This window comes from Diabrotica undecimpunctata, chromosome 6, assembly GCF_040954645.1.
Source record: "Diabrotica undecimpunctata isolate CICGRU chromosome 6, icDiaUnde3, whole genome shotgun sequence".
NCBI lineage: Eukaryota > Metazoa > Arthropoda > Insecta > Coleoptera > Chrysomelidae > Diabrotica > Diabrotica undecimpunctata.
This window is the reverse complement of record NC_092808.1, coordinates 24,561,068-24,582,353: the sequence shown is the minus strand read 5'-3', so window position 1 is coordinate 24,582,353 and position 21,286 is coordinate 24,561,068. Positions and strand designations below refer to the sequence as shown.

General features: G+C 33.1%; 2 protein-coding genes across 2 annotated transcripts in view; one reads left to right on the top strand and one right to left on the bottom strand.

The window, feature by feature from the left end:
- Positions 1–6,196: 6,196 nt before the first annotated feature.
- On the bottom strand, positions 6,197–7,485 carry LOC140444258 (uncharacterized). The gene has a single exon (XM_072536003.1). The coding sequence runs from the start codon at positions 7,430–7,432 to the stop codon at positions 6,197–6,199; it is 1,236 nt and encodes a 411-aa protein (XP_072392104.1). The 5' UTR covers positions 7,433–7,485.
- Positions 7,486–13,295: 5,810 nt separating this feature from the next.
- LOC140443301 (uncharacterized) overlaps positions 13,296–21,286 on the top strand; it is a 151,319-nt gene continuing 143,328 nt past the window's right edge. Inside the window, exons 1-2 of the mRNA XM_072534484.1 lie at positions 13,296–13,714; positions 13,771–13,896. Of these exons, the coding sequence (XP_072390585.1) occupies positions 13,873–13,896 (24 nt within the window). The 5' untranslated portion in view covers positions 13,296–13,714; positions 13,771–13,872. The remainder of the gene's footprint in view (positions 13,715–13,770; positions 13,897–21,286) is intronic.

The following is a 21,286-nucleotide window of genomic DNA, read 5'->3' as shown; positions in this document are numbered from 1 at the left end:
ATAATTGTATTCACTTTCGAAACAAAATAAAGTTAGTCTTAATACTCAACTGGTTCGTTTCGTTTACAAGTTTTAACACAGGGAACCCTTTAAAGTCGATTAAATCATGTAGAGAAATACAAAATAGCCATAAAGACCATACAACAAATCAGATGGACTCAGAAGAGTATGGTTAGTAAAAGAAATTGTCCGACTTTTTACAGCTACGATTAAAAAAAGGGTATTTTATAGCAGTTAGTCCTATAGAATGCGCATACTGAGATTTAAAGGACGTTTCTTCAACTATAGTCTACTTAATTTACATTCTCCCATGGAGAAAAGAGTCTGAGAAGTCTGTATATCGATTATAAAAAATATATAAATGTTAAACCGTTTTTCAAAATATAGGTAATACGTCTTTCCGTTCCTAATCGTCACTCTTTTGTATTTTGGCAGTCTTCATCTCTAAAATTTGTTATGGATTTATCGTTGAATCCTGAAGATATCCTAAACCAACCATGGTACTAACCAGGACGTTTCATTAAGAATGCAAAAAGGAAGAGTTGTTAACCACAATATAAACAGGAAAAAACGAATCCCTCGGTCCCATCTAAAGGAACAACGAAAGATATGGGTTGCTGCAATTAATTCTACACGAAAAAGTAAAAGGAAAACGAGGACCAGAAAGACAAAGGATTTTCTGGCTGAAAAATTTACATACGTGAAGATATGTGCAGGATTGGAAGCATTCGAGAAGTAGCTATATCGAAGAATATTTAAGATCGTGTGGACTAACTGAGTCATAAATGAGAAGGTTCTCAGAAGAATAAGGAGAACCGAGAAGTACTAACCACCATCAAATCTCGAAAGTTACAATATTTCGGACACATTACACAAAATAAATCCAGATATGGCATCCTGCAAGGAAAAATATGAACGTGCATTGAAACGTAGAGTTAGGGGTAGTTGGGCCAGACAGACACGTGATGTCGATAAGCATTTGATCTACATTACCGAGCTAGCAGTCCCCACTTAGTCAAGATCCTAACTCCACCAGGGGGGCGCAATCTATCAATCTGTTGTCAACGTGAAAATTGCGTCAATTCTTCTTCTTTTCGGTCTGTCATCTGTCAACATCGATCTTCTTCTTTTTCATTTGGCATCTCTCAAACTTGAAGATGGCGTCAATTCTTCTTAAAGGTGACATTAAGTTTATAGTGTCTTAACAAAGCAAGGTAGAAAATTCGTCTTCTTTCATCGAGCCTATAAAAACATTCACTGTTCTACATAGCTCCGTTCACTGCTATACATAGGCTCCACAACAGGATATTGAAAAACATGGCGACACTATACAAGATAATTGTATTGAGCAGAAGAAGGCCTCTGACAAAGTATAAAATAATTTAAACGTAGACCAACGTCTAAACGGCTCAGCGTACAACAATGTGCAAGGTATCGATGGAAAGGGGAGGTGGTAACTAATATGCTAAGACAAAAAGCAAACGCAAAGACAATGCCAACACGGCACTACAGCATATCTCCGTTGTTATTGGTCAGATCGTGACGTGTGAGGTATCGCCGGAAAGGTGAGGGGGTAATGAACGAAAAATATGAATACGCAATCAGAACAATGTTGTCTACAAATCTTAGATGGCTGAAGTATTCTCCATCAATGAATAGGCCTTTTTTAGCCCAGAAACAAAGAAAAAAGGCCAATGTAGCAAAGACAAAGGAGGTTTTATACATATTTGTATTAAAGTAGAGAAAGACAAGAGAGCACAAGCAAGGGCATTAATATAATAAAGACTTAAAGATTAAAGAAAAGCTTAAAAGATGCTAACAAATTAATGAGAGAATTATTAGAGTATTTATTGCGTGAAAATGGTAAGATCTTGGAACCATAGAAATATATGCGCCATCAGAAAGAGCATCAAAAACAAATAAACAAATATTCTACGAAACCTTACCAAAACTCATAAAAAATATAAATAGCCGTAAAGAAATTGTACTGTTAAGACATTTTAATGCTTGGACAGGAAAAAAAAACAAATGACAAAGTCGTAGGTAAATACGGAGATTCAAAAATAAATGAAAATTATTCCACTATCATAAAAATATACATATAAGTATACCTGGGTCCAACTAACTAAAAACACAAAGTCAATTTATAGATTATGTTATCACAAAACAAGAAACACACATACAAGTAGAACACGTACACATAGACGTACATAGAAATGACAACTAACCAGTACAATCAAAACCACTAGCCAAAAATAGACAAACCTGATCTACTCTTCAGCCCAGAATACCTACCAAGAGATCATAAATAAAGTCAATGAAACAGCTTATGAAGCACTCGGCACGATTCAAAAGAACAAAAAGGATACTCCGTTTGTTGGTGGACAAATGACATTGCTAATGCAGTACACAACAAGAAACAAGCATATCAGAAGTGGCTGCAAACAAATTACCCAGGTGATAGACGAATACACGCAAGATCAAACAGAGAAGTAAAAAATCTAATAACTAAATCAAAAAATGAGGTTTACTCAAGCACCAGCAAGGAGCGTTACTACCTTACTTGACAAAAATAAACAAAAATCATGATTGAAAGTAAAAACTTTATTGATGGCGAAAAAACTCTATGTTAAAGGAAAAGCTTTAGAGGAAGTACCTACATACAATTACCTAGGCTGTGAGCCTAATGAAGTTGTAAGAAACCAAATCGACTATATAATGATTAAAGAGAGATATCGTAACACCATCAAATCAGTTAAAACATATCCAGGAGCAGATGTCGCATCAGATCATAACCCACTAATCGCTAATGTCACGCTTAAGCTTAAACGTATTAGAAAACCACAAATAACTCCAAAATTAGATGTTAGAAAACTGAAAGAAGTTGATATAAAAATCAAACTTTAACAGAAAATATACGAAAATTTTGATAACTTAGATACTAACACTTACGAGATAAACGAACAATGGGAAACACTAAAAAACTGCCTCCTCGTCCCATGCAAAGAGATATTAAAAGAACCGACACGAAAGAAAGACAATTGGATGACCGACGAGATACTCGACATAATGGAACAACGAAGACAAACCAAGAACAAAGACAGTCACAATTACAAAATCATTAACAACGAAATCAGAAAAAAGATAAGAGAGACAAAACAAACTTACTATGAGGAAAAATGTAAAGAGATAGAGGATCTTCAGAACAAATACGACCTATTCAACATACATAAAAAGGTTAAAGAAATGAGGAAAAGACTGACGAAAAACTAAAACGATGGGAAGAGTATATGGAAGAGCTCTTCGACGACGATAGAGGAAACCCACAAGACCTGTCTTTTGAAGACAGAGAAACAAGTGTAGAAATTACAAAGGAAGGAATACTGTATGCACTAAAGAATACCAGAAACGGAAAAAGCCCGGGGCCAGATCAACTGCCTATTGATATCCTTAAAATAATAGAAAATGAGTACATTGATGTCCTCTTAAAGCTTTTTAATAAAATTTATCAGTCGGGTGACATACCCAAGGAATGGTTGACCTCAACATTCATTTGTCTCCCAAAAAAGAAAAATGCTAGAGAATGCACCGACCACCGTACCATAAGCCTGATGTCTCACACACTTAAATTGTTTTTAAATATCATTCATAAACGCATTTACAAAACACTTGATATAGATATTGAAGAAACTCAATTTGGATTCCATAATCGCGTAGGTACCCGTGAAGCTCTATTTGCATTCAACGTACTAATCCAGAGATTCTTAGATGTGAACCAAGATATGTACGTTTGTTTCATAGACTACAACAAAGCTTTCGACAAAGTCCGCCACAAAGAGCTAATGGACATCCTCAAAGCAAAACAACTACAACACAATGACCTTCGATTTATAACAAATCTATATTATAAACAGCAGGCACACGTACGCATTAATGAACACACATCAGAAGAGTTCGAAGTTAAAAGAGGAGTGCGACAGGGGTGTGTATTGTCACCACTACTATTCAATGCATACTCTGAAGAAATTATGAAAAGAGCTCTTGAGGGAGAAACAGCAGGAATCAAGGTCAATGGAACACCAATTAACAACATTAGATATGCGGACGATACTATCATAATAACAGACAACCTCCAAGACCTCCAAAAGCTAATGAACAAGATAGTTCAGTATGGAGAAGAATATGGATTATCAATAAACACCAAGAAAACCAAATTTATGAGGATATCACAAACCCAAAATAATGGTGAAAGCCTGACAATTAACGGTAGTGCTTTAGAACAAGTTGAAAACTACCACTATCTCGGCGCAATAATTAATTACACAAACGATTACTCCAAAGAAATCAAAGTTCGAATAGAGAAAGCACGTACAAACTTCAATAAAATGAGAAAGGTACATTGTGCAAGAGAACTAAAATTGGACTTGAGATTTAGGCTGGCAAGGTGTTATATTTTCTCGACTCTGCTTTATGGGATAGAAGCATGGACACTTAACGTGTCGACTGCTAAAAAGTTGGAAGCATTTGAAATGTGGGTGTATAGAAGAATCCTGAAGATATCATGGACCGAGCATGTAACAAACAACGAAGTCATGAAAAGAATCAACAAAAGAATGGAAGTATTGAAAACCATCAAAACACGAAAGCTGCAATACCTGGGGCATGTTATGCGTAATGAGAGTTACAATCTACTTCAATTGATTATACAAGGGAAAATCCAGGGCAAGAGAAGTGTAGGAAGAAGAAGAATTTCATCGTTGCGTAACTTGAGGGAATGGTACGGATGCACATCAATTGAACTATTCAGAGCAGCAGCATCTAAGATCAGAATAGCCATGATGATTGCCAACCTCCGTCGCGGAGATGGCACGTGAAGAAGAAGAACCTAATGAACAATAGGACCGTCGTCTTGAAGTAAAACGACACATTAAGATGACCAGAAATCATTTCATTGAAAGCAGTATTATGCAATGAAAAATTAGAAATAGAAATTAGAACTAGATGCTACATATTACAATAAAAATAAAACGTGGGATAAGGCAAGGAGATACATTGTCACTGAAATTATTCATAACGGTATTAGAGTATGCCTCTAAGATGGTCAATTGAGACCACAGAGGAGTAAAAATAGACGGCGAAAAACTTAACCATCTCCGTTTCGCAGATGATATTGTCCTTATCACAGATAATTTAGGAGAAGCCACAGACATGTTAAATGAATTGGACTTTGCATGTTCGAAGGTGGGCCTCAGAATGAACTTGACCAAAACTAATTTTATGACAAATATGGTCCGCAATAACCATTTAACTATTCAAAACAAAGTCGTACTGGTGGAGAAATATACGTATTTGGGTCACAAAATAAGAATCAGCAGAGATAACCAAACATGCGAAATATAAAGACGAATTACTTTAGCGTGGGCAGCCTTTGCAAAACTGTGAGACACACTTAAGGCCAACGTACCAATTAGCCTCAAAAGAAAAGTATTTGACCAATGCGTATTACCGGTTATGACCTATAAGGCGGAAACTATGACTCTAACCAAGACTGCGACTTCGAAATTGAGAGTGGTACAGATACGAATGGAACGGTCTATGCTGGGAGTGACTTTGCGGGACCGAATAAGAAACGACGATCTGCGAAGAAGGACGAGTATTGCTGATGTTGTGGAACACATAGCGGAACTAAAATGGAATTGGGCAGGCCATGTAGCTAGAATGCATGGCTCACGATGGACGAGCAAAATTACACATTGGAGGCCAAGAGCAGACAAACGTAGTAGAGGAAGATCATCTACACGTTGGCTGACGGCATCAGGCGTGTCACCAAAAATTGGCAACAAAGAGCACAAAGAATGGAGGAGTTTAAGGTAGGCCGATGTCCAGCAGTGGATGTGATAGATGAAGGCTAGATGATGATGATGCTACATTACAAATATAACTGAAAAATACTTGTTAGCTTTGAGATGTTGTGTTACTGAAGAATGAATACTAAGAAGAAGAAGAAGAAATCACACCTATCTGACCAATAGATGTCTGAAATATGTTAGAAAAGAATAAAAATAAATAAAAATAAATTTTGACAAAAATTTTATTATTAATGTAAATTATTAGGTACTAATAAATATAATTTATGTATATATATATATATATATATATATATATATATATATATATATATATATATATATATCAATTAAATCCAATTTCTTTCAATAAAAGCTAGGACTGTGTTTCTTATTTGTCGTCGATGACTCGGTCCAAGTAAATCTTTTCTGGTCCAATCAGAGTCCACAAAATTTTGGGGGCTATTTTGTACGATCCCCCGTTCGGTACAAATCGGTTTCAACATAACCAATATGTGGTAAACTTCGTTTTGTCCAGCTTTTTCAAACTCCTCTTTAAAACCATCCCAGGAAAATAATTCCACGTCTAGATCAAAATCTTTTAAAGTATCCATAAAATTGTCGTAATAAATTTTAAGAAAATTGTCAAAATTTTTCTCCAAATCTTCTTTTATAACACTGGTGAAAAGGAAAAATACCAAGTCACAAAGAGCAGAGTTGTACGTTAGGAGTTGTAGATCTAAAATTTTACTTTGTACGTATTTTCCCTCAGAATTTTTAAGCATCATGGAATTACTTGTCCAGAAATCACTGTGTGATATAGTGCTCCATGGTTCCGAAGGTACAGGTCTGACAAAATTTGGATCAGTAAAACGATTGCATACATTTTTGATTCTGTCTAGATATGGTTCTAGCTCAGGACAATCTTTAGCTCCGTCAATGATAGACATATGAAAAACTTCTGCTATTTCTTTCACTTGTTCCAAACCTTTATTTCGAACTAAACATGGCTTAATTTTGTCTTGAAAAACTTTTGGTTTTAGCAATTTTAAGGCAATCGGTGTAGCATGAAATCGGGCTAAATCTTTTAAGATAATTTTAACTGCTTCTGTATCGTATCCTTTCAATCTATCTTGAGTATAAAAGCCTTGAGTTTTCAAATTTTCAAAAATTAAAACACCGGTATCATCAACTTGATCACTGCTTTCAGTTACACTTAACCGTGCACCAAAACACTGGGGAAATAAATTACTGTAACATTTCAAAGCTGGTATTTGGTACTCTTCTTGGAAAGCAACTAGAGTAGGAACAGCTACGGTATATGCAAAAACTTCTTTTTTAAATGTCACTAACACGTCAAACACTTTTCTTAGCATTTCATTCGCAGGTAGCAGTTTAGCAACAAGATTAATAGTTTTTTCTTCGTGACCGTTGTTTGTTGATTTCACTTTTAAGTCAACACTTATTATGACGGATCCATAATGTTCTCCTGGGGCTGTAAGCGCGCCAATTTTTTCATCGATTATTTCATATTCTTTAAGTTTAGTAGAAAGCAACTGGTATAGGTCAACTATTTTATGTTTCATTTTGATAATAAAGCGCGAATGTATTTACCTTATCGTTAGATGTCAAGCAACTAGTAAACTACTGAATGCAGTAATGAAATGCAACAATAAAATGCAACATAGAAAGGGAGGGATATTGTTATTTTATTTCGCGTTGTCTCCATAGTTAAGGAATATAATTAGAATATTAAACTTAAAAGTCGGAAGCTTTTTAACCATTGCCGTAGTTAAGAAAGGACATTTCTAATATAAATTATTTAAATAAATTACATAAATAACGTCTTCTTATTTTTATTAAACCTATGATAATATTTTCTAAATGTAAAAAAAATACTAATTAAGAAAAAAGAATAATGATAGGTATCAGATGAACAATAAGGATTCAGATCCGGACGATCCTACGTAGACGGCGTATGTGTACAGAAGACAAATCACAGAAAAGACCATCCAGTACAATAAACCAGCATATCTATGTTTTATAACCTTAACAAAGGCTTTCGATCGCATCCAAATCGAAGACGTCTTACACCTACTGTATAAAAGAAACATACTAATCAATATTATACAAACCATCGAAAACATCTACTTCCATAATCGAATAAAGGCAAAGATAAATGGAAAATTAACACAGTGTATATCACTACAAAGCGGAGTCAGACAAGGTGACTCGTTAAGCCCACTTCTCTTTAATATAATAATGGACGAAATAATACAAGCAGTACGTAAAAGTCATGGTTACAGAATGGGGAACAAAGAAATTCAAATATTATGTTATACAGACGACGCCGCATTAATCGCCGAGACATAAGGAGCTCCAAAAATATACCACATATTCAACACAATAGCCAAGAAATACAATATGATAATATCAGCAGAAAAAACCAAATGTATGACAACATCTAAATATACCCACTACGATGTAAAATCAAAATTGATGGGAAAATAATAAAGCAGGAAGCAATGTTTAGATATCTGGGAATGGATATAACTAGTTACGGAGATGTTGAAGAAGAAGTATCTATACTATCTATATAAGAAGAAGAGCATGCAATATAGAAGACATAAATGGATGGGTGATGAAACGGAAATAGGAGTGGAACGAAAACATTAGTAGAACGGCAGAGGATAGGATAGTAAGAATAGCACGAGATAAGTCACCAAATTGACGAAGGAGTATTGCCAGACCAATAAAAAGATGGTGCGATAATTTAAACAATTTAGGAGGCTAATATTGAAGCAGATATATATATATATATATATATATATATATATATATATATATATATATATATATATATATGTATATATATATATATATATATATATACATATATATATATATATATATATATATATATATATATATATATATATATATATATATATATATATATATATATATATATATATATATAGTCCTCTCTCTCTATAACGAGATTCAAGGGACCGGGAATTTTCATCGTTATAAGGAGAGATCGTTATACAGAGAGAGGGACAAAATTCGGTACTGTAATATTAATAATACTGTACTAAATAACCTATTTTAATTTAAAAAAATTATCAAAACGAATATAAATGAATTAAGCAATAAAGTATAAAAAATGACTGTACAATTAAAACATGTGTACTGTACAATAAAAAATCACATTATCTAAAAAATCTTTCACCTTGGTCTGTCTTCTTTTCCCTTTTCACAGAAATGACCTGACCTTGTCCAGAAAACGCATCGAATCTTCCACAGAACTCATATCGTCTTCCTAGTGGATGAAGAATCGATGCAGTACTTTTGCCGCATCCAATGCCTGCTGAGGGGTCGGAGCTGGTTCTGGCTCTGCTTACACTTCCGAGTCACTGTTTTCTTCTTCTTCTACACGAACTGCTTGCAGGATGTCCTCGTCAGAAAGTGCAGATGTTGTAGCTACATTTTTATCAACTTCTTCAAAATCTGTTAGCTCTTCCGGTCCGTAGGTGATAGTAAGTTCAAACTGTCTGGCCCAAACATCTAATGGCAGGTCATCTTCATCATCAGTCAATCCTTGATCTTCCAGCCATCCTGCGTGTTTGAAGGAATGTTTTATTGTATTGTTCGTCACCTCGTCCTAGGAGTTACTAATCATTAGGATGGCGTCAAGAATGTTTAGTTTAAGATCTCCATTATTCTCAACCAATTGCATCAAAAGACTTTTCCTGTAATGGCTTTTCAAACTCTTGATGACACTTTGGTCCATAAGCTGAAGGACACTCGTTGTGTTTGCTGGCATGAAAACAGAGTTCTATGTTTTGAAGGTCGCGCAATACAGGATGAGCAGGACAATTGTCTATAAGCAAAAGAATTTTTTTCGCTTTAAGCTCGATATTCCACTTTCTTATCGCTTCTTCAAAAATTTTCTTTATAGGTCACCGGTAGATTTTTTATGTTTTAAAAGCAACGCGGGTTTTTCGACTTCCCTATCACTAACAATTTTCGCTTCACCGAACCTGTCATGTTAGCGGCCAGTAAAACTGTAATGCATTCCTTAGAGAGCTTTCCACCAACGCACTCTAGGCCATACGTTTTCTAGCCAATCATCCGTTACGTTTTTGTTAACATCGCGAGCCTCTCCGTTGATTTGCCCGTAGTTGATCTTGTGCCGCAGCTTCCACTTGCTTAGATAACCCTCAGATGTCTTGAAATTCTCAATTCCAAGTTTAGTTGCGAAAAACTCAGCTTTTGTCTTGATTATAGGCCCAGAAAGTGGAATATGGTTCATACGCTGCTGCTGGAACCACTGAAGCATAGCGCGATCTAAATCTTCGTGCTCAGGTTTCCGCAACTTCTTCCTGCTACCGCCCTCCATCTCCGCTTTAAGCCACTTTTTTCTGTCCTTCCATATCGTAGCCACAGTTGACTGAGACAGCCCCGTCCGGCGAACGTCATCCGATTGGTTTTCACCTTTCTCGTCTATATTCTTTGGTATAACTCCATTCGCGTAGCTGAGGCATATTTTGACAGATTCATTGTTGGAAACCTACAACATAACAATTCCTACTTCTCAGTATTAATAGCTCAAGTATCCTATTATTGCAGACTTCTTTCCTTAAAAAAAAGAAGAATTATTCTAAATAGTGGAAGTGTATACTAAACCCATCAAATTTTGGGTAGTATATATTTAAAAAATATATTTTAGTTGTTATAATTTAACAAAACTATTTATTATATGGTGCAGATAAGTAAATATTGATTGTCGGTAATTCGCAAAGTTCTATTTTATTTACTATTTAGTTTGTTTACTATTAATATTGGCTATGAGTACGTGTGCTTGGTTGTATAGTAATTTCCAGCCACTTTTAGTCTGTCAAAAAGTAACTACCTTCGCAAAAAAATAATTACTATATTCACTAGACAGTTCGGACTGGGAATAGCGAACCGAGCTCTCTTTCCTTGTCTAAGGAGTATACCGTCCTATTTTCCTGTGACAAGCTATGACGAGCCGCATGACAGTGCTTATGACAAAATCATATGACAAATCACACCATAGATAAAATTACACCTACATGTCCATCTAATTTACTTACCGTTGCACGTCATTATCATTGACAGAGATCGAAGTTGACATAGTTGCCAAAGTATAAAAAAATCCTGAATCCATTTTAAATCAAATAGGTCACATAATTATTGCAAAAGTGGATTGTACAACAAAACAAATTAATATTTAATGTATATAAATAGAAACAAAATAAGAGTTAAAAAATAATCTTGTTAAAAACAATTTGAGCCGCTTGTTTAAAAAACAACGTAGTTTAATTAATAGTAAATAATAAAAACAAAACCAAAGTGTCAACACCGCAACTGTCAAATAAGTGTTACCAATTTATGCCAAAATATCACCTTCGTTCGATTACAGTTACAGTGTGTTCCGAACAAATATTCTTCATAAAAACGCTTTATAATGCATTTATACAAATTAAATGAAACATATGATTGTGTATTTCTTTAAGTTAACATTATTACAAATCTTTAAATATTATTTCTACGCGTATATAATAAAATATGTCTAGTGGCTGTAATGCCAGTGTACTCGGCAAAGTGATTCTAAAAAAGAACACACCTACCGCCTAAAGATTTCGTGTTGGTATCATGTGTCCTCACGGGCTATGACGCGGATGACGTGCAACGGTATGTAAATTAGATGAAGTATAAATTGGTAACAGGGATAGCCAAGGTCAAATCACGTCTGCTCGTCTCGTTCCTACGCGGAGGGAGTGTGCTGTGGTCAATTCAAAGTTGAGTTTAAACAAATACGGCGCCATATTTGTATTTGTTTTTTTTTATAATTTATTTTAAAATTTTTTATATAAGTAGTGCAAAAAGGTACAATCTTAGACGATTTTTTATTATGGCATCGAACACATTATATGGAATACCAATGGAAAAACGAAGAAATGAACAAAGAAGAAAATGTTGTGTTCCAGATTGCATGGATACTACTAGCAAGCATTACCGTTTTCCAAGTCCACGAAATTATATGGATATGTTTGATAAATTGTGCTGCCACCCATTCTACTCTTTCTTATCAGAGAATTAAGTGACTCACGTTTATTGTTCGGGCTGCGTACCTAACTGTTATCACACAGATGTTGTCATCTATTGACGACTTTTCATTTCCAGTTTGAGTTGTGTCTTAATGTGTCAACAGTCAACATGTTTTCGAAAAAGCGTAAAGTGCTCTCGGTGGAGGAAAAGTTATCGATAACTCGAGCAATAGAGAAAGGTGAAAAGCAATCGGATGACGTCCGCCGGACGGGGCTGTCTCAGTCAACTGTGGCTACGATATGGAAGGACAGAAAAAAGTGGCTTAATGCGGAGATGGAAGACGGTAGCAGGAAGAAGTTGCGGAAACCTCAGCACGAAGATTTAGATCGCGCTATGCTTCAGTGGTTCCAGCAGCAGCGTATGAACCAGTGATTCCAATTTCTGGGCCTATGGTCAGGACAAAAGCTGAGTTTTTTGCAACTGAACTTGGAATTGAGAATTTCAAGACATCTGAAGGTTATCTAAGCAAGTGGAAGCTGCGGCACAAGATCAATTACGGGCAAATCAGCGGAGAAGCTCGCGATGTTAACAAAAACGTAACGGATGATTGGCTAGAAAACGTATGGCCTGGAGTGCGTTGGTGGAAAGCTCTCTAAGGAACGCATTACAGTTTTACTGGCCGCTAACATGACAGGTTCGGTGAAGCGAAAATTGTTAGTGATAGGGAAATCGAAAAACCCGCGTTGCTTTAAAAACATAAAAAATCTACCGGTGACTTCGGCTGATAATCGGTAGGTTATAGTAATGTGTATATTTTTTATTTTACTAAATTTCGTTATAACTCATCTAAAATACTATATTGAATTGTACAACAGATTTTTTTTTATTGTAATCTATTTTGTTTTTATTTCAGTAAAATTGCTTGGAAGTGAATGACAGTAAATCAGATTAAGCAAATCTATTACTATTTGCCTATTCACACTATTTCCTCTGCAGAAAATTTTTAAATTTCAACGGATTTGTATACAAAAAGAGTGCTTATATTATTAGTACCTATATGTATGAAAACAAAAATAAATATTTCGCCTGAATCCCTAGGAAAAGTAAAGGTTTTACGCTACTGAAAATATATTTTTTATTCAATTATAACCAATACAAAAGATTTAAAAAAAATAGATCATTTTTTGACCATAATTTCAAAATTAATATGTAAGTTAAGCCACAGTATATTGCTTATAAAGAATTCTTTATAAGCAATATACTGTGGTTAAGCTGTAATAATGGGTTCGAGGTGGTTCGAGCGGTCTTGACTACGTCACACTACTGGGCCAGCTGTCAAATGTCATGCGCAATATCATACAATTTTGTAGAAGCGAAGCGTCTATATTCTTTGGTTAAACTGTGCCCTCTGCTCTGTGCATTGTGTTCTTGTGTATTCAATTTTTTATTGTATTTACCATACCATGAGTACAATGGCATCATTGGGTATACAATTATCCCCTTTGAACTTGAAATTCTAAGTATAAAACACTGTATGGTGTTGGTGTTGATCTGATACTGTTTTTATACCCAAAACCAAATATTTGATTACCATTGGTTATAATAAAAATAGCCTTTATATATACCTAGTGTTTATCACCCAGTACTTGTTTTAACACACTTGTTAGTTATGGAATTTAAAAATGAAATTAAGGAAGAGGTTGTTGAATATGACCAAGGACCTATAGAGAGACGGCCTTCCACATCAACAGATCTTGGTGATTTGAAGAGTGAACCAGAAGTTAACTTTAGTAAGACAATAACAATTAGTACCAAACAATGTGATATAATTCATATTTTTTATTAGCTATGGTAGTAAAAGCTGAAATTAAGGAAGATTTTGTTGAAGATGACCCTAAATATCTAGAGAGTCAGTTGTCCACTGTCCTTGACCTAGGAGATGTGAAGAATGAAGCAGATGAGTATAACTCAGGTGAGATAATTGGTAAAATATGTATGATAAACTTTTGTTATAGTTTTCTTTTATCCTATTACACAAATATAGTTTTCTCTATGAAAAATTTGAATATTTAATTCTTACTAGGTAGTTTTTAGCTACATTTAACACAACTTTTTATGCTTCTAATACACATGGACTGTTATACCTACTCAGTTCACTGACTCTAGTCCTACCTGTCTAGTAAATTTAGTAATCATTTTTTGCTATATTGCATTGATTAAATTTTTATTTAAAGAAAACATTTTCAAATGCAGTTTATTAACAAAATAAAACTGCATTAATTAAACAAAAGTCTATTTTTGAAATTTTATAGTTTAGAGATTAGTATGTACATAATATGGAAAGCTTTTAATGAAAATGAATGAATATATAGGTAGGTACACCTATTAGTTATGATTATTCTTTTTTTTAATGAAAGAAGTCGCTGCTAGTATAAGCAAAGAATATAGACACATATGCATTTATTTTATTTTATTTATTTAATACACGGGATGGACGATTTTCACATTTGGTCCCATTGAAGATAGCTACAAAGGAGCTGTGAATTAAATTCACAAAACAAATTTTTGACGTTTGACTGTGTTGTCATGTCTTTATAATGTATATGTTGTAGGCGTCAATTACAAATAGAGAAGCTTTCAAAAATACATTTTTATTATATTATTATATGAATTATGCACGTTTTTTATTTTTTTATATACAACACGAACAAATAAATACTCGTTTCTTCTCATATAAATTGCAGTTAATTATTACAACATTTTTTTGGCATTTGCCTTTGATAATAAGCTAATAGATTTGGCAATCCTCAAACCACTAGTTGCCAGATTGTTACAGATGGTCACCAGATATCTGTGGAAAGTACCTGAATACTATTCTTATTATTTTTTGAACGAATTTCTTTTTTACTGTTAGTTTGTTAACGTTCTATTGGATTTTTATTAATCATAAATCACATGCTATTTTCCGATTTATTAAACAAACATGGCAACACAGTCAAGAACCAACATTTCGTTCTATGAACTTTAATTGACAGCTCAATTATAGCTATCTTCAATGGGACCAAATGTGAAAATCGTCCACACGGGATAATTAACAGTTTAAATTACAATATACAATATCACAGTTAGGATTCAAAACTTGACATTACTTATAATATAAAATCAATATTAAAAAGTTTCAAAAAAAAAATGAGACTAAAAATCTTACATACTAAAAAAACAAAGTATAACAAGAACAAAATTCAACAATTCCAATAGACATATCACAAAGCAAGAGATCTTTTTAACCGAGTTAAAGTTATATTGAAAATATCAAACTTGCGATCATTTAATAGCCCCATGTATCTATCCAATGGGTTGTGAATGCCATAGGTTGTTCTGTGGAAAGGAGTATTGAATACATTGTGGTACCATAGCGCTTGATGGGGAACATTAAAGTTAATCTGGCTCAACAGGTTTGGACAATCAATAAATCCATGTATGATCTTATATATATATATATATATATATATATATATATATATATATATATATATATATATATATATATATAAATATAGCTCCTGACATATCACAACGGTTCTTGAGTGAGGGTAAAGATAATTGTTGTTTGATACGAAAATAATCATGATTTTCAATGCATCTATATTCTTTGGTATAAGTGTGTCATGTATGTATAGCAGGTTGCTGATTTTTCTGCCTCCTATATTGATTCCTCCATCCTATTTGTCTAGTAAATTAATTACTATTTAAATGGGAATAAGCCACAATTAAAGGTTAAAATACATTTATTGACATTTCAATTTCCACTTCGGAAATCGTTCTCAAAATACAAACATTAGTAATACGCTAAAATACACTATAAATGATAAAGTCCAAACAAAACAAAATGGTCTTGTTCAAACTTAGAAATATTTATACATATAGAATATGTTACAATTAACTAACCTGTATTTTCATAAGGAACTATATTTTGTGTATCGTTTACAATTTATACCCCCAGTAATCTGTAAAGTATATAAAATCGTCATTGCTTGTCATTTCATAGTAATAACTGTGAACGTATAGATGTTCTGACAATTGGAGAGGTTTACTTTTTTTGTAGTGATCATATCTTTTACTTCAGTTATTTCTACTTATTGTATTGCTCAAAGTTACGCCAAATTCAATTCGCATTTATTGGGCCCAGTCTTTTTGCGAGAGTTTTCCTCTCTACTATTATATTGGTCTGTTTTTATCTGTGTTAAAGAGCAACAAAGTTTTATACACATACATTAGTCCTTGAAGTTTTAGGGTACTGTATATCATCGTTAATTTTACTGTTAGATATTAGCTTCAAATATGTTTGATTAGTCCTTAATCACCTGTAGAATTTATTGTTAGCATGCTAAACGGACGTTATTAAAAAATATAGGTGGGTACGTATATGTTCCTATGATAATAATTTCAATCAGGATTTTTGGTCTTTTATCATCAGGAAAAAAAGATAGAATTAGGAAGTAAATTCAAAAAGATATATACTGGTTGATGGGACAAAATTGCGCCCTCTCTACTTACAACAAATTGTTATTGCGTAAGCAAGTTCCTAAACCAATATGGACATTTGGGATACATTTATGGGGCTGTGCAAAAGAAAGTAACATTTAAATTATACAACGTTATCAGAATGAAGTATTAAGTAGCATCATCAGAGCTTCCTGGTACATCAGAAACTGTCGTCCAGATGGTTACGGGTAGCCAAACAATAAGTAAGTTTACGAAGAGCCATGAACAGCGGCTCTTTAGACATGCGAATGTCAAATCAAACTCCTAGACAACGCCAATCAGATAAGAAGATTTACGAGAACGAATGCGTTCGAGAATGTGATAAGTAAAAAAGCAGAGCAAGATGTGACTCAAGTGTACACATTAGTTAGTAGTGTTATTATGCATTGGAGCCTAAGGATTATTCGTGAATATGACCTTTAGATGAGTCTCCTCAATTATCAATCAGATAGAACTAACTTGTGTATTTATTTTAGTAATCATGAGATAACTAACCATAAGAATCCTGGTGGAGTTTTACTGATAAAAAATGTGTCTTGGAACAAAAGTTAACATTTAATGAATAGCCAAAAACTACTTTCTAAAGAAAAGCAGAGCGTTTGAACATTTTTATTTGAAGTGTTTGGTTTTTTGTATGCAATGATGATTTGGATAAATTATCAATGTAAAGCGTCCAGTGTAGCATAATATTTTTAATAAAATTAATTGTATACAACTTGTATGAAGGAATTGTAAACAACTGTCCGAGTTTTGTTCTGAAGCAATTTTCTTGTGGCATCTTAACGTAAGTACTATTTTAATAGGAATAAGCCACAATTGAAGTTTAAAATAAGTTTATTGACGTTTTAATTGCCACTTCGGAAATCTTAAAAAAATATATTATTGTTTTTAATTTGTGAACGATTTCCGAAATGGAATTTTTTATACGTCAATAAACTTATTTTAAACTTCAATTGTGGTTTATTCACATTAAAATAGTAACTTTCCGAGTTTAATTTCAAATAAGGAAATACAAACAAAAGACGCCGAATATTGACGCGTTTGAATGAACAGTTTAAATTTTTCGCCAAAAAAAATTGCCATAAAATAAATTTTATCCCAACAAAACCGCAATTTTCTGTAGGTATAATTTAGTACAAAGAGAAGGTACTATAAACAATATGTCTAAAGTAGCGTACACTATAAAGACTAAAAACCCTTCACATAGTTTAGATACTAATTTTCTTTATATCTACCTTGTGTAACTAAGAAACATTATAGTGCAGTACTTAATGGAAAAACAAAATTCAGAGTATTGAAACTTTTTATTAATCTGTGCTTTATTATAGTTTAGTTGAGCCTTTCTATCGTCGTCATTTTCTTCTCAATCAATATTTTGGAAATCATAAAATTTAAATTGTTCCACATTTAGCGCACTTCCGTCAATTGAATCTGAATTTTTAAAATTGTCTGTTCTGTTGCACTTCAGTTTTTCGTAACCTAAAAAATATATATTTCAGTTTTTATTTTAGGCCTTTTTGAGGAGGAGAACACATCGAAAATTATGAAAACAATACTTGCTGGATCATGTAATAAAAAACACATAGACAGACCTCTTGAAGAAGAAGCATTGAAATGTGAAATTTGTTTTAAGCAACTTGCCCATATTAGTACATTAAAGATACACATGAGAGTTCACACTGGCGAAAAACCTTACAAGTGTGAAATTTGTTTTAAACAGTTTTCTCAAATAGGTTATTTAAATCAACATAAGAAAGTTCACACGGGAGAAAAACCTTACCAGTGTGAATTTTGCTCTAAGCAGTTTTCGCATATAAGTAAATTATATCGACATACGAAAGCTCACGGAGAAAAACTTTACCAGTGTGAACTTTGCTCTAAGCAGTTTGTGCATAAAAGTTATTTATATCAACATACGAAAGTTCACACTGGAGAAAAACCTTACCAGTGTGAACTTTGCTCTAAGCAGTTTACGTCTAAAAGTTCTTTAAATCAGCATACGAAAGTTCACACGGGAGAAAAACCTTACCAGTGTGAACTTTGCTCTAAGCAGTTTAGGCATAAAAGTTCTTTATATCAACATACGAAAGTTCACACGGGAGAAAAACCTTACCAGTGTGACCTTTGCTCTAAGCAGTTTAGGCATAAAAGTTCTTTATATCAACATACGAAAGTTCACACTGTAGAAGAACCTTACCAGTGCGAACTTTGCTCTAAGCAGTTTACGTATAAAAGTTCTTTATATGAACATACGAAAGTTCACACTGGAGAAAAAGCTTACCAGTGTGAAATTTGCTCTAAGCAGTTTACGCATAAAAATTCTTTATATCGACATACGAAAGTTCACACGGGAGAAAAACGTTACCAGTGTGAACTTTGCTCTAAGCAGTTTAGGCATAAAAGTTCTTTATATCAACATACGAAAGTTCACAGTGGAGAAAAACCTTAAAAGTGCGAAGTTTGTTTTCATCGGTTTATTCGTAAAAGGTCTTTAAATTAACATATAAAAGTTCACACTGGAGAAGAACTACAAATGTGATATTTCTTTTAAGCAGTTTAATAGACCAACTAATTTGAAACAACATATGAAATCGCATCCTTAACAAAAATCTTAATGGGTGGACAATGTGCCAAATCATTTCTTGAATCACTGCCTGGGATTGACTGTTTTTCTGAAGAATTATGTTTGTTCGTTATAAAAAAGTGGCATCAAACTTTAGGCCGAATTTTTAGGTGAAAAAGTGATGGGAAAACTAAATAAAACTTTCAATTATTAGAAAAACAATAAATTTATTTAACGATAAATGTATTTGATTATATTAATAATTACGTACCAAAACCTGTGAATTATTAAAATTCTCAAGGAATTCTAATGTTTGCACTGAACTATTTGAAGTATGAGTAACTACAAGAATTTTGTTGCAATTTTTAGTGATATAGTTGGTTCGTTATTCCCAGTCCGAACTGTCTAGTGAATTTAGTAATTATTTTTTTGCGAAGTTAGTTACTTTTTGACAGACTATAAGTGGCTGGAAATTACTATATATCCAAGCACACGTACTTGTAGCCAATATTATTAGTAAACAAACTAAATAGTATATAACCTAGAACTTTACGAATTACCGAAAACCAATATTTATTTATTTGCATCATATAATAAATAGTTATGTTAAATTATAACAACTGGAATATATTTTTTAAATATATACTACCCAAAATATTAAAGGTTTAGTATACACTTCCACTCTTTAGAATAATTCTTCTTTTTTCAATGAAAGAAGTCTGTAATAAAAGTTTATTTAAGCTGTTAATACTGTGAGCTAGGAACTTTTGTTCCAGCTATGAATATGTCAAAATATGCCCGAGTTGAGCGAATAGACCTTAATACTGCGTATTAATATCCAATAAATTTTGTAAATTTTTATTTGTTTACCCACTCACAAAAAGTATGCCACAATAAAATAGGTTCAGAATATAAATGCCTTATATTCCTTGGTAGCGCAAATTTGATAATGCTTAAACATTTACAATACTTGATTTTGCTCTACCGTAAAAGACAAAAGTATACATTTTATACAAAACAATTGCTATCAAATAAATATTGTAGCAACAAATCAGTCATTTTTTGTTAAATGTATAGATAATAAATTATGTTTAATTATATCCATATAATTTTTTCTAAGGTCTTGTTGAAACTAAGTGATTTTTATATACATAGAATATGTTCTTCAATTAACTAACCTGTATTTTCTTAAGGAACTATATTTTGTGTAACGTTTACAATTTATAGCCCCTAGTAATCTGTAAAGTATATAAAATCGTTGTCATTGCTTGTCATTTCATAGTAATCACTGTGAACATATAGATGTTCTGACCTATGGAGGGATTTATTTTTTTGTAGTGATCATATCTTTTACTTCAGCTATTTCTACTTATTGTATTGCTCAAAGTTACGCCAAATTCATTTCGCATTTATTGGACCCAGTTTTTTTTGTGAAAATTTTTCTCTTTACTATTATTTTAGTCTGTTTTTATCTGTGTTAAAAAGCACCAAAGTTTTATATACCTACATTAGTCCTTGAAGTTTTAGGATACTGTATATCATCGTTGGTTTTACTGTTAGAGGGTAGCTTCAAATATGTTTGGTTAGCCCTTAATCACGTCTAGAATTTATTGTTAGCATGCCTAATGGACGTTATTAAAAAATATAGGTGGGTACGTATATGTTCCTATGATAATAATTTCAATCAGGATTTATGGTCTTTTCTTGGTACTTTTTTATGAAGGTTTCACCTTATGTTCTAAAAATCTTTTATGTCAATTTTACTAAGAAATTAAAAACAACATATTTCAGTCAGTATAAACAGGAACTAAATATCTTATTCAAACATGGCAACATATTTGGATGTGACGTTAGATTCCATGAATATGCTGGAAAGGGCATATTAAGAGAAAAAAAAGATATAATTAGGAAATAAATTCAGAAAGATATAGACTGGTTGATGGGAAAAAATTCCGCCCTGTCTACTTACAACAAATTGTTATTGCATGAGCAAATTCCTAAACCAATATGGACATTTAGGATACATTTATGGAGCTGTGCAAAAGAAACTAACATTTAAATTATACAACGTTATCAGAATGAAGTGTTAGTAGTATCATCAGGGCTCCCTGGTACATCAGAAACTGTCGTCCAGATGGTTACGGGTAGCCAAACAATAAGTAAGTTTGCCAAGAGCCATGAACATCGGCTCTTTAGACATGCCAATGTCAAATCAAACTCCTAGACAACGCTAATCAGATAAGAAGATTTACTA

Coding starts and splice junctions, on each gene's coding strand:
- LOC140444258 (XM_072536003.1), bottom strand. CDS start 7,432: ATGAAACATAAAATAGTTGACCTATACCAGTTGCTTTCTACTAAACTT.